We start from the raw sequence: 12,500 nt of genomic DNA on the forward strand, positions 1-12,500 counted from the left end.
ACACACATACACACATACATACACACACACATACACACACACACATACATACATACATACATAAATACATACATGCATACATACATACATACATATATACATACATACATACATAGACAGACAGATAGATTTCTTAAATATTTTTGTTTGTTTCATTCATTAGACTGCCGCCTCGACCAGTTTTTAATGGAACTAAACTCCCTCAAGGTCTATTTCCGTTGTAAGCCCGGTATTCTCTGTATCGGTTTCTTACGCAGGGACCCTAAGTCACGGGGATGTAAACATAACAACACCGATGGTGAAATGGTGGTGGAGGAAACACGGATACTCCCGCACCCGTGTATATATACATATATATATATATATATATATATATATATATATATATAATATTTGCAAAAATGAAGTTCGAAAATGCTGCTATATTATACAATTTTTAATTTTTATATATACATTATAACATGTTTCAGTTCCTGAAATGAACCTTATCAAAAAAAGTTATATATAATAAAAGACAGCTCATGCCGTCAAACAAGAAATTCATTTACAATACTCAACGGAGTCAGACATCTTAAAGTTCAGATATAGTTTGAAGTAAGTTCATTCATGCTATATGTTCAAAGTGTTCGATGCAGTGGCCCGCGGTGGCGATACGTATTCAATACAAAAAACAGATCAAAGTGGTGGAAAGCAGTCAATACAGAGGATTGATGTTCCCGAAAGAGCGAGGAATTCATTTTTACCTTGAGCAATTGTGATGACTCATGGTGGTTGTTCGCTGGGTTATTCTGGTGAGTTTTGTGGATTGTTCGGGTTTTATAATGCCTGTCAGGTGGTCAGTCCAGCGTAGCGTGACGTCATCAACGTTTTGACCAATCGTTTCGTTAGGTGGCTTTAGTCAAGCAGAACGGTACGTCATCAACATTCTGACCAATCGTGACCTATCGCTGTATTATAACTGCCTCTTGTTTGTTTCCTGTTTTGACCAGTCGTTTCGTTAGGTGGCTTAGTCAAGCAGAACGGGACGTCATCAAGATTCTGCCCAATCACGACTTATAGCTGCATTAGATCTGCCCCCGTCTGTATTTTGTTAGGTGACTAGTCAAGCAGAAAGGTACGTCATCAACATTCTGACTAATCTCTGCCCCCTGTTTGTATCCTGTCCATTCTAGCAGAACTAGACGTCATCAACGTGTTGACAATCAGAATCGGGTCTGACCCTTAGCTGTATCGTATGTGGTCAGTCCATCAGGGTCAGATTTGCACGAAAGAATTTTTTTCCTTTTTTACTAAGGCATATTTCCGTCAGTGCGAGTGACTGTTTAAGGTAGCGGCCGTGGTGGAATTTTGCTTCTCCTTTTCGGAGGACTTATCTTTTGTTTTAATATTCCTGGCCCAGGGTGTTTAAACTTGGTCTAAATTTTTTTATGAAATACAGTTCTTTATTTTGACGTTGTGTGAAGGTTGCGTTGTCACTGAATTTATAGAGCGGGTTTGTTGTAAATTTCGGATTTACATTTCCAGCACATCTATCTATGTGTCCGCTGACCGGTATTTTGCGGTAATCAGGGTTTCTAATTATATATATATATATATATATAACGGGAAGGTTTACGAAAATAAACAACAGACGAAGGCAGGTTTACGAAAATAAACAAAAGACGAAGGCAGATGTTTCGAGCCTACGCTCTTCGACAGAAAGATACACAGAAAAGAAACAAGGAGAGAAAAATTGCGTTTAGGAGCTTACGATCCAGCATGGCGTTCTGATTTCAGGCAGAAGTCAGAGGTCAGAGGTCAGACGTCAGAATGTCAGACGCTAGACGCTAGAGGGATAGTAGGAGAGGTAACAGTGTCAAGTGACGTCGCCCCCACATGAAGGTGCGTGTGTGTATAAGAGAGTTTGTATGTGCGTGTGAAAGAGGGCTGGTGGTCTGGACGTGTGTATGTATGTATGATGTGATGTGTAATGTCGTATGGTGTAATGTAGTGTGGTGTGATGTTGTGGGGAGGTGGGGGCGAGAGTGAGGAAAGCCCATGTGGGGTAGAGTGGGGGTTGTAGGGAGAGTGAGAGGGGGACTGAAGAGAGAGGCGGGGAGGAGGGTGAGGGGAGAGAGGAGATGATGGGGAGAGGGAAGGAGGAGGGAGGGAGTGGAGAAGGAAGGAGAGGAGGAGAAGGAGGGGATGGGAAAGGAGGGGAGAGGGAGAGGAGGAGAAGGAGGGGAGAGGCGGAGAGGGGTGGGAAAGGGGGGAGAGGGAGAGGAGGGGATTGAGGGAGCAGAGAGAAAGAGAGAAGGGAAGAGGGAAGAAAAAGAAGAGGAAAGAAGGGAAGAGGAGGGAAACAGAGTATGGGTGAAAAGATGAAGGACTGAAGAGAAGTAGGAGTCGGGGGGATGTTAGATGAAAAAGGGGGGAGTGTTGACACCAAATGGCGTAAATGAGCGAAGAGAGAAGATTAATCCCTGTTCACGGCGCAAGCGGGAATCCGGATGGCCTCTGTGCAAGGACAATCCGACCACAGACAGGTGTTGCAAGGAGTGACCGGTGGAGCGGAAATGGCGTGAGACCGGTGTGTCATTGGCAAGGCGGATGTCACGGAGGTGTTCCGCGACCCGGTCAACCAAACGGCGTCCCGTTTGTCCGATGTACAGGGAATGGCAGAGAGAGCAAGAGATGCAATAGATGATATTGCTGGAGGTGCAGTTGAAGGAGTCGATGATGCGATAGGGCCGATGATGGGTGCCAGTGAGGAGAGTGGTGTTGGAGAGGTAAGGGCAAGTGCGGCAACGTGGGCGGGAGCAGGGGAACGAGCCAGGTTGGGAGGTAGGGTCAGGGAAGAAGCTGTGGACCAAGAGGTCTCGTAGGTTATGGGCTCGTTTGAAGGAGAGGAAGTGTCGGTTTGGGAAGAGGTGTGAAGTGGACGGGTCGGACTGGAGATGCCGGAAAGCTCGAAAAATTGTACGTTGGAGAGGTAGGGTGGTGGGGTGGTAAGTGAGGGGAAAAGGGAGGCGGGATACTGCAGGGCGGGTTCGTGGGGAGAGAGCAGATGCACGGTCTACGGAACGTGCTCTGGCAAGGGCTGTGTGGATAGTGGGGAGGGGGTATCCACGTAGGATGAAGTGGTGAGCCGTGAGTTGAGACTGAGTCTCAAAGTCATGGTCGTCACTACAGAGCCTACGTAGACGGAGGAATTGGGAATAGGGGAGGGAAAGCTTGGTGTGTTTGCGGTGGGAGGAAGAGAAGTTTAGGTATGAGTGTGAGTTTGTGTATTTGTAGTGAATGGAGGTGGTTAGAGTGGAGTGAGGAATGCTGACCGAAATGTCGAGGAAGGAGACGAGGTGTAGGAGATAGTGGATTGAACGAAAGAGAGGAAGGAATCTAGATGTTCACGGGAGAGTGAGGTGACGCCGATAATATCGTCAATGTAACGACCTTATAGTTCGGGAGTGGGACCAGTGAAACTAGAGAATATTTGAGCTTCAACATAGCCAACGAACCGGTTCGCATAGTTGGGGCCCATTCGCGTTCCCATGGCCACTCCTGGTTGTTGGTAGAACTCGCCCGCGAACGAGAAGCAGTTAAGAGAACGGACAAGTTCGGCCAGACGAATGAGTGTGAAGGTGTCGGGTTCGGGGTTGGGGCGGAGATCGAGAAAGTGTTGAAGTACCCGCAGTCCTTCGTGGTGAGGGATGACGGTATAGAGGCTCTGGATGTCCATTGTAAAAAGGATTTTGGAGGAGCCAGGAGGAAAGGAGAAAGCGTTGAAAAGCCGGAGAGCATGGTTGGTGTCGTGGATATGGGAGGGAAGAGACGCCACTAGGGGGGCAAGGACACGGTCGAGGTATTTTGAGGTGAGCTCCGTGGGGCAGTTACAGGCGGAGACGATGAGGCGGCCAGGGTTGTTGGGTTTGTGGATTTGGGGGAGGAAGTAAAAGGTGGGGGTGCGTGGGGTTCGGACAATGAGATTGGATGCGGTGTGGGGGAGACGGGAGGACGAGATGAGGTCGTGGACAGTAGAGGATGCCGTCTGTTGGTAGCGAAGCGTGGGGTCAGAGGACAGAGGGGAGTAGAAGCAGGTGTCATTGAGTTGGCGGAGCGCCTCGGCCCTGTAGAGGTCCGCACGCCACACCACCACAGCTCCACCCTTGTCAGCCGGTTTGATGACAATGTCAGCGCGCGTTGGAAGGAACGCCTGGAGAAGTTGAACCGCTCCAACGCACGCTGACAGGCACCCGCGAAAAGATCCACTGCTAGGAACTGGCCGAGGGCAGGCGTCCACAGGGATGGTCGGCGACTAAGGGCAGTGAAGCAGTCCTCATCGTTGGATGCGGGTGGTATGTCGCGGAAAAACGCACCCAACCGGACGCGGCGCACAAAGCTGTGGACATCAGCACGCGTCTGGAATTCCTTACAGGATGGAGTGAGGGGAATGAAACGCAGACCCCTACTGAGGACAGAGCGTTCCGCCGCAGAGAGGGGAAGATCAGGGGGAATGGTAACAACAGACGGAAGGGGTGGATCGAATAGAAGTAGGAGGGGTGGATGGAATAGGAGTAGGAGGGGTGGATGGAATAGGAGTAGGAGGGGTGGTAGGGCTGGTGGAAGTCTGATGGGGAGGGAGTGGGGAGGTGTGTGTGGGTTGTTAGGAGTGACAGTGGGGTTAGGTGTGGGTGGGTGGAGTCTATCAGGAGGGGAGAAGAGTAGTGGAGGAGTTGGGGTTGTGGCGTCGGATGTGATGGAATAGAGGAGGGATTGGAGTTTTCGAAGTTTTGTATTGGAAAGAAATTGATGGAAGAGGTGATTTAAATGGATAATGAAGCGCAACGTGTTTTGATCATGGAAAGTCGGCAGAGAGGAGAAAAAGATGAAAAAAGCAGGAGGGTGAAGGCAGTCGATGGTATGTTGTTTAGAGAGATTGGAGCGAAGACCCGCTCTACGCGCGGGTAAGAGTGTGGTTGTTTCTTTCTGTTGCTTCCATTCAACACGAAAAGAGCACCATCCGAACGTGGCCGATAGCAGCGCCGCCTTGACTGGCTTCTGTGCCGGTGGCACGTAAAAAGTACCAACCGATCATGGTCGCTGCCAGCCCCCCTGGCACCAGTGCCGGCGGCACGAAAAAGCACCCACTACACTCACAGAGTGGTTGGCGTTAGGAAGGGCATTCAGCCGTAGAAACACTGCCAGATCAGACTGGAGCCTGGTGCAGCCTCCTGGCTTCCCAGACCCCGGTCAAACTGTCCAACCCGTGCTAGCACGGAAAACGGACGTTAAACGATGATGATGATGATTCTCCCTCTTTGTTTCTCTCTCCTTTCTCTCTCACTTTCCCACTCTCTTACTTTTCTTTTCTCTCGGACTCTCCCTCGCTTTCTCTTACTCTCTATCTTTATCTATCTCTCTCCCATTTATAAACAACAAAAGATTTTGAGTAAGTTGAGAAATAAAATATTTTGAAAGATCAATCATAAATATCAGGCAGTAACAAGGGAAAGGTCTGCTTCAAGGCAGACAGCAAAACACTAACATTTAAATGGGACAGACGAACTTTATCTATCTCTCTCCCATTTATAAACAACAAAAGATCTTGAGTAAGTTGAGAAATAAAATATTTTGAAAGATCAATCATAAATATCAGGCAGTAACAAGGGAAAGGTCTGCTTCAAGACAGACAGCAAAACACTAACATTTAAATGGGACAGACGAACTTGCGAGCTGAATAAAAATAATAAAATATTGGAAACCAAAGTTTGAAGGGATATAATCTGAGGATAATAGAGTCACCATCGCTGGCATTTCTGAACGACGGACAGCAACGTAGTGGCAGTTTAACGGCTGGCGTAAAATTTTGAACTTGATGTAAAATAAAATTCCTAAACACCAAGTTTTGAAGTGATTCTTTCTCACGACAGTAGACTCACGATGGCAAGCATTCAAAACTTCTTCATCATGGACGTCTTCTTCCTCTCCGCCAACTCGAAGTAAGACAAGTTGAATATGAAATAAGATAAGCATTGTTTCAAAGCAGACCCTGAAAAGGAACTTTCAACATTCAGATTACAATGGTAAAGGAAAATTATGAGCTTACGCATGATTTCCGTGTGTGTGTGTATGATGTGAGTGTTCTGTGCATAGAGTTTCATTTTGTCATAATTTGTGGAGAGGTGGAAAGGTTGTGATTTAGATTTAGGTTGGGAGGACCAATACTTATTTCGACTGTCTTTTGAAGGATTGATTGTGTAGTTTCCACATTCTCAGAAGTCTTTAAACGAACATTTTGCGTTATTTCTAAAAGAGATGATAAATGCGTTTTATAGTTTATGAGGTAAGAATGGAACGGAAAGCTTTTCTGATTAATAACGGCAAATAAAATGGTTTGTGTAGAAGTAACTGGTTGTTGTTGTTGAAGCGATCATGTGTTTTCTGTGCTAAATAATGTGGTGGTTCATGGTCCTTTTCAGAATCCGAGGTGTAATTTCAAAAGCAAGATGTCTGAGATAGTAGCGTCAAGTATTAGATTTTCTAAGGCTGTGAAAAAGAAGCTGATATATTTCTATGCTGGTACTATATTTAGGGTTTTCTGAATAATGAGACACAAGATAAAATACTGTTAACCGAAATAGCATTTTATTTTAACATTAATTTGATAAATTGAAATCTTACAAAAGGTTTTACTAGAAATGTTCCGAAAGATTTAAATTTTTTTTCAGGATATTTCTGGCTTTCTACGTCGCCTCTTTTGTATGGTTTTCAATATCATCTGATATACCAGTTTCTTTTAACGATAGACATACTTGAAAGAAAATATTAGGTAAAAATTCATATCATTTCTTGTAATTCACAGACATATTTTCATATGGAACCGAATTTAATTTTTATTCAATATTTACTGCACACAACGCAGGTTAATTCTTGACCATCGACATACGGTGGACATGGCAATGAACCACAAGCAGCCTGAACGAAATATAAAACAGCTCCATTTTCGTCTCTGTAACCTGCTGGATCAGCCTCTGATGCATAATCCACACACACATATTCTAGTCTGCCCTTTTCTGCATGAAGACTGGCCATCAAATATCCTGAATACTCAGCTGTCCAACCAGGGTAACACTTTGTCCTGGCTGGTAACATCATAACAACAGCAGGTTGTCGTGTCAAACAGACACCACACGGAACATTGTGATCATGAAGTGATTTAGCGTTAGCAAAAGAAAAGAGTTTATTAGTTGGGTAATGACCTAATTCATATTCACTGCCATGAATGTAACCACATTTTTCAACTTCTGTCGTATAATTGGCCCAAATGGGGTCGTTAGGTAGACACAAGAGATTACTTCCACCACCAGTATGGGTAAAATGTTGTCCACCAACCACACCTAGGATTCGTAAGAATAAATCAAGAAAATAAGATATTAAGCAAAATTAAATATGAAATAACGGAAACATTCATTACAGTTTGACCCTTAAAAGAAGTCATGTTTAGTCACGTGTGAACGAATTGTGGTGTATGTGTTAGTGTTATATATTTGTGTCTTTGTGTTTGTGTCTTTGTGTTTATGTCTGTGTGTGTGCGGGTAAGTATTTGTGGTTGTGATGTGTATTGCATGGGTTAGATGTTTGTGTGTGGATGTCAATAAACGGAGAAAGGAAAGGGATTTTGTGACGCATGTGGTTGTGATTTCCCGAAATGGAAAAGATGTCGTTCACTCTTTAAGGGGAAAATTGTTGGTGATGGGAATTGCATGTGGTTTGAGTAGAACAATACGAGAGACGGCGAGATGCAGAGAACTGGTGGGTAAGAGGGGATGAAATACTGTTTAGTCGACCATATGGGTGTGGCTAGCTATATCCATCGGTTTGTCTCGGACGAGTCAGGCCAACCACGAGACGGGCCTACCACATACTATAATATTATGATCACACAGATTTTATTTCATACAAAGCATGAACTGAGATGGGGTTAATTTTGAAGCTCATTGATGGCGTAGTGTTTAAGAAGAATGGACAGCGATTTCGGCGACCGATAAAGGACATGTGTAGGGTTTATAGGGAGCAGATTCACAAAGGATGCGAGTTTGCTTGGAGATGTGGGAAGCAGTAGCTTTGAATTGGATGTGCCGTTGTTACATTACAAAGATATACTGGACAATTAATGAGAGGAGGTGGCGCATGAAAACAGAAAGGTTTGAGGGATAGGACGATTTCGGTAAGGCGGAGAAGAATAGAAGTGCAATATGTACTCACTTGGGCTCTCTCAGTGGTACTTAGTCCCTCCATATTTTGCATAATACATACGGCCCTTAGTTAGCTTTGTCCATTAGTTACAGTGTATGGTTTTTCCAGTCCACATTGTACATTCTGCGTTCATTTCATTAACCATATACATTCATTCATCAGTTCTAAGAGACCTTGTTCAATTTAGTCTATAACAACAATCAATAGGCACTCTAGTTAATGTTAGTCAAGCTGCCATTCTTCACCTGTGGTCACACTCGTACAAAACCACCATCCGTAGCCAGTACAATGTATAACCAATTCGCAGGTTTGGTATTTGATATCTAGACTCAGCCTGAATTTCTTGATCGCTATACTGGATTCCAGTCTAGTCCCTATCTATAACTTAACATAGAGATATCTATATTCTGTGATTAGACAACATCCTTTTCACCTGGTCCATAGTAGACAACATTTAAATTCTGATTTGACAAAATACCTACAAAGGTGTGAGCAGTCTTGTGCAGTCTCTATAGGGTCTATATGTATCGTTGCAAACGTGATATGTCACATGATTTGCTTGAGTGTGCGTGAGAGAAACTGAAAGAGAGGGGCGACAGAAAGAGAAAATGAGAGGAATAAAAGGAGAAGAAGAGAAAGATAAAGAGAGAAAGAGTGAACAGAAGTATAGTTTATACTAACCGTCATATACAAGGTTTGAATTAGGAGGACAACTTGTTCTGCCCCACCGGGTATACAATGATCCGAGACCGGGTTCTGTGAAATTTAAAATGAAACAATTTAGTTTAAAAGAAAGAATTCTTGAATCCTATACAAAGGAAGTTGTTGGCTTGGAAGGAATTGATAGAGAGGAGAGAAATTTAGAATTTAAGAGAAAAAGAATGAGTGAATGAATGAAAATCAGAATGAAAGAAGTAAATGATTCGCTAAGAATAAATTTTAAACGAAGAAAATTAGTCATTTGTCTATTGAGCCTGTTGTTGACGTTGATGTCAACGAATTGAGAGATTAATCTCAGAATATCAGAATGTGTATTTGACTCCCTTAAGAACGGATGTTTGTTTTGTAGTTGAACTTGGATGTGAATATATATATATATATTTGTGACCGTAATAATGATAAAGTTCTTCTTTTATAGATATGTGGGCCATATTATCAATTCTTGGCACCTGATTGGTCAATTACAAATATCAGCTTGGTGTTTGGTGCGAAGAGATCCGTTTCCTGCCTGAAGACTAGTATGGCCACCCATTAAGGTGTGTGACGCCATTCCACTCAATCAATACTTCTTGCGGTTATCAAAGTGTGCACGGAAGTCTCCTTGTAAGACAAATGACTTTACCCCAAATATATCCAAAGCTGCAGTGACTTTGTTAAGGAAGCATTTGTATTTGGCCTCGCTATTGGGTGCATTTACTTCCAGCAGCTACACCACTCCTTCATTCTGCTTGAGCTTCAGGAGGTATCCTTTAATACCTAGTGGGATTCACTCCATAATCCAATCCGAAAGCCAGGGATTGTGAGCATCCCACTTCCGCTTGTGCTGACATAGTTGGAACCACACCTGCACGGTGGAGTTTCCAACCTACTTCCAAGTGTACGCCTCCGAAATAATGAAGCCATCTTGAGGAGACACCGACATAGCGTTTTGTATCGTCCGGTTTTGACAGTCTAATTCTCAATTATGAACGGTTGATCCCTTCTGGAACTGCTTCGGGGTTCCTGAACACGCATATTTTGTATTCCGTCCCCATGCATCTAAGATTGAGTTGGGTGGAGACTGCAGTATATTTCCCGAATGGACTCCTCCACTCGAGATCCAGACGCAACGGCTTTTATCCCACTCGATGGATGACGCGGTATGGCTATTCCCTGAAGCCCTTAGCGCACTGTAAGTATATGCAGCAAACAGCGAGGTCAAATACAAATCCTTCCAAAGCAAATTCACCTCAGCTTTAGATATATTTGTGGTAAAGTCATTTGTCCTGCAACGAGACTTCAGTGCACACCTTGGCACTGATAACCGTGAGTAGGATTGATTGGAAGGAATGTCGTCAGTGAACTTAATGGAGAGATCATAGCAGCCTTCTGTGCAGGATACACACTCTCCCCTCTATGGTATAGATATTATTTTAAGACAGGGATATTTATAAGGGTACCTGGTATAGAAATACATGGTGACAGAAGTTTTTGATAGAGTTTGGTCATCTTTCACTCTTTGCTGAACGTTCGGGTAAAAGGAAGGGGCGGAGGTCTCAACTCGTCACTACCTAAATGTCAGAAAACCTGAAAATTCCTACAGTCTGCCGAACACTGGAAATTGGTAAGTCCAGTGCAACCTACAGAATACAATTGGAAGCCGCAGTGGATGCTGGGATCAGAAACAAATATGTGGAGACTTTTGCATCCAAATTGAGAGTGACCCTCCTGAATGAAGTTGGACATCGAAATGGATTCGTGATTGTATTATTATTTCCGTCAGGTTCTTCTTCGGTTGAACGCTTATTTGAGCAAAACTCACTTAAAAGTGATAAAGCTGCTGGTGAAAAGCACGTTCGGCTTGATATTTTAGAAACCTTAAATACAGATGGTATTCTCTGAGTGACCCATGTATGCTAGGTGGATGGGACCTCTGGAAAAAACACCAAGGCAATGGTAATATGGGGTGACAATCACAATGTTTTCAAACAGAGACCAAAGAGAGTGTTCTAATTATAGAAAAGTCTACACTAGATGTCAGGAAAAGATATGTAGGGAAATTGTCGTGCCCAAGATTACTGTCAGGGACGCAGTACACCCGACCAGATAGTCGTTCAAAGACAGATCTTCCAGCAAACGTTGAAGCATTTCCAAGAGGAATACGCTTTAAACCACGAAAAGGCATACGATCACGTGCCCTGGGCATGTTGTGGATGGTTTACCAGGAAGGTGAGTTTAATGGGCAAATACAGGTTGCCATAAAGAACTTATATGTATGTTCAAATTATTGTATTTATGTAAAAGTCGAAAGTTTTCAACGTGAAGGTTTCACTTAGTTGAAGTGTGCATTGTTAGTGCCCCTTCTCACATTCTTTTTTGTGATCTGGTTGAATATGCGCAGCCATTGTGGTAGAGGTATCTCAATTCATCTCTACGTGATCGGGCGACTGTTATTTGTAGACGTCATGCTGCTACCTGATTCGTCTGATGGTCACCAACAACGTGCACTGAATGGGTTGGCTGCAAGGTACCCCAAGGCAGGATTGACAAATACGCATTGTGTAGGAAAGTGGAACATCAATATTGCGGGTCTATGTTCACGAATGATTGGAAGCACAAGAGTGGACAGAATGCTGAATTGTAGATATAAACGCAGTGAAGCGCCAGCTCGGGCATTTGATTCTCAGATGAAGAGGGCATTCCATACTTATCGTATGCAAGCCGGCGGGGCTCGCTCTGAGCACTCCAATTTTTTCACTCGGCGAAGAGTACACTCGGAGGATACTTGCGGGCCGAAATAATTCTCGACGTAGCACTGCATATGTACTCATATACACACAATAAATGGCATAGTATATTAAAGTAACATTTTATTAAGGAAATTATTGTAAAGTAGAACATGTTTCGAAATAAATTCAGGCAAATGTCTTAGTATATATTATTGTAGACATATAGATGGTAATGTGGAACTAATTCAAAGTTGGTGAAATTATAAATCATTAGTTAATGAGTCACGGGTAAAAGACTTTAGCAATAAAATTAGTTCTTACTTGGTGTGACATCAAGTTTATCGTCGAGAGATTTCTTAGAGATGAAACGGTTCTGTGAAAAAATAGAAATAGCATCATATAAATAGAACTTCAGGGTATTTATTATCGTTTAGAACTTAAAACAATGCAATAGATGACAACATATTCGGACAGGTATCATTGCCAACACTACCATCTCAACGCCTTAGGAATCTTCTAGAAGGCGCTTCCATCCAGTCAAACGGCTTCTTGAACAATACCAAACAATACAACTCTGCATTTCAAATGACATCGTTTGGTGAAACTAAGAAGATAGATAAACATGAATTTACGACGACGTCAAAGTTCAAGGGCAAGTCTATCCCCTCATTGGTTCTCTGGTACCCGCGAATGAACAACCACAGTTCCTCCAAATTTACTCTATGAATGATGTAGGACAAGAAACCCGACGTGAGGTGTCAAAATTTCCGATGATGGGTCGTGTTAGACACACCGCACACTGCTGCAAAGGAGAGTATACCCACTGACAGTTTTTCG

General features: G+C 43.4%; 1 protein-coding gene across 1 annotated transcript in view; it reads right to left on the reverse strand.

Moving 5' to 3' along the window:
- Positions 1–6,734: 6,734 nt before the first annotated feature.
- LOC115231138 (short-chain collagen C4-like) overlaps positions 6,735–12,500 on the reverse strand; it is a 21,647-nt gene continuing 15,881 nt past the window's right edge. Inside the window, exon 5 of the mRNA XM_036499961.1 lies at positions 6,735–7,376. Coding sequence (XP_036355854.1) covers positions 6,877–7,376 — 500 coding nt within the window. The 3' untranslated portion in view covers positions 6,735–6,876. The remainder of the gene's footprint in view (positions 7,377–12,500) is intronic.

The sequence above is a fragment of the Octopus sinensis genome, unplaced genomic scaffold (assembly GCF_006345805.1).
Source record: "Octopus sinensis unplaced genomic scaffold, ASM634580v1 Contig17536, whole genome shotgun sequence".
Classification (NCBI taxonomy): Eukaryota; Metazoa; Mollusca; class Cephalopoda; order Octopoda; family Octopodidae; genus Octopus; species Octopus sinensis.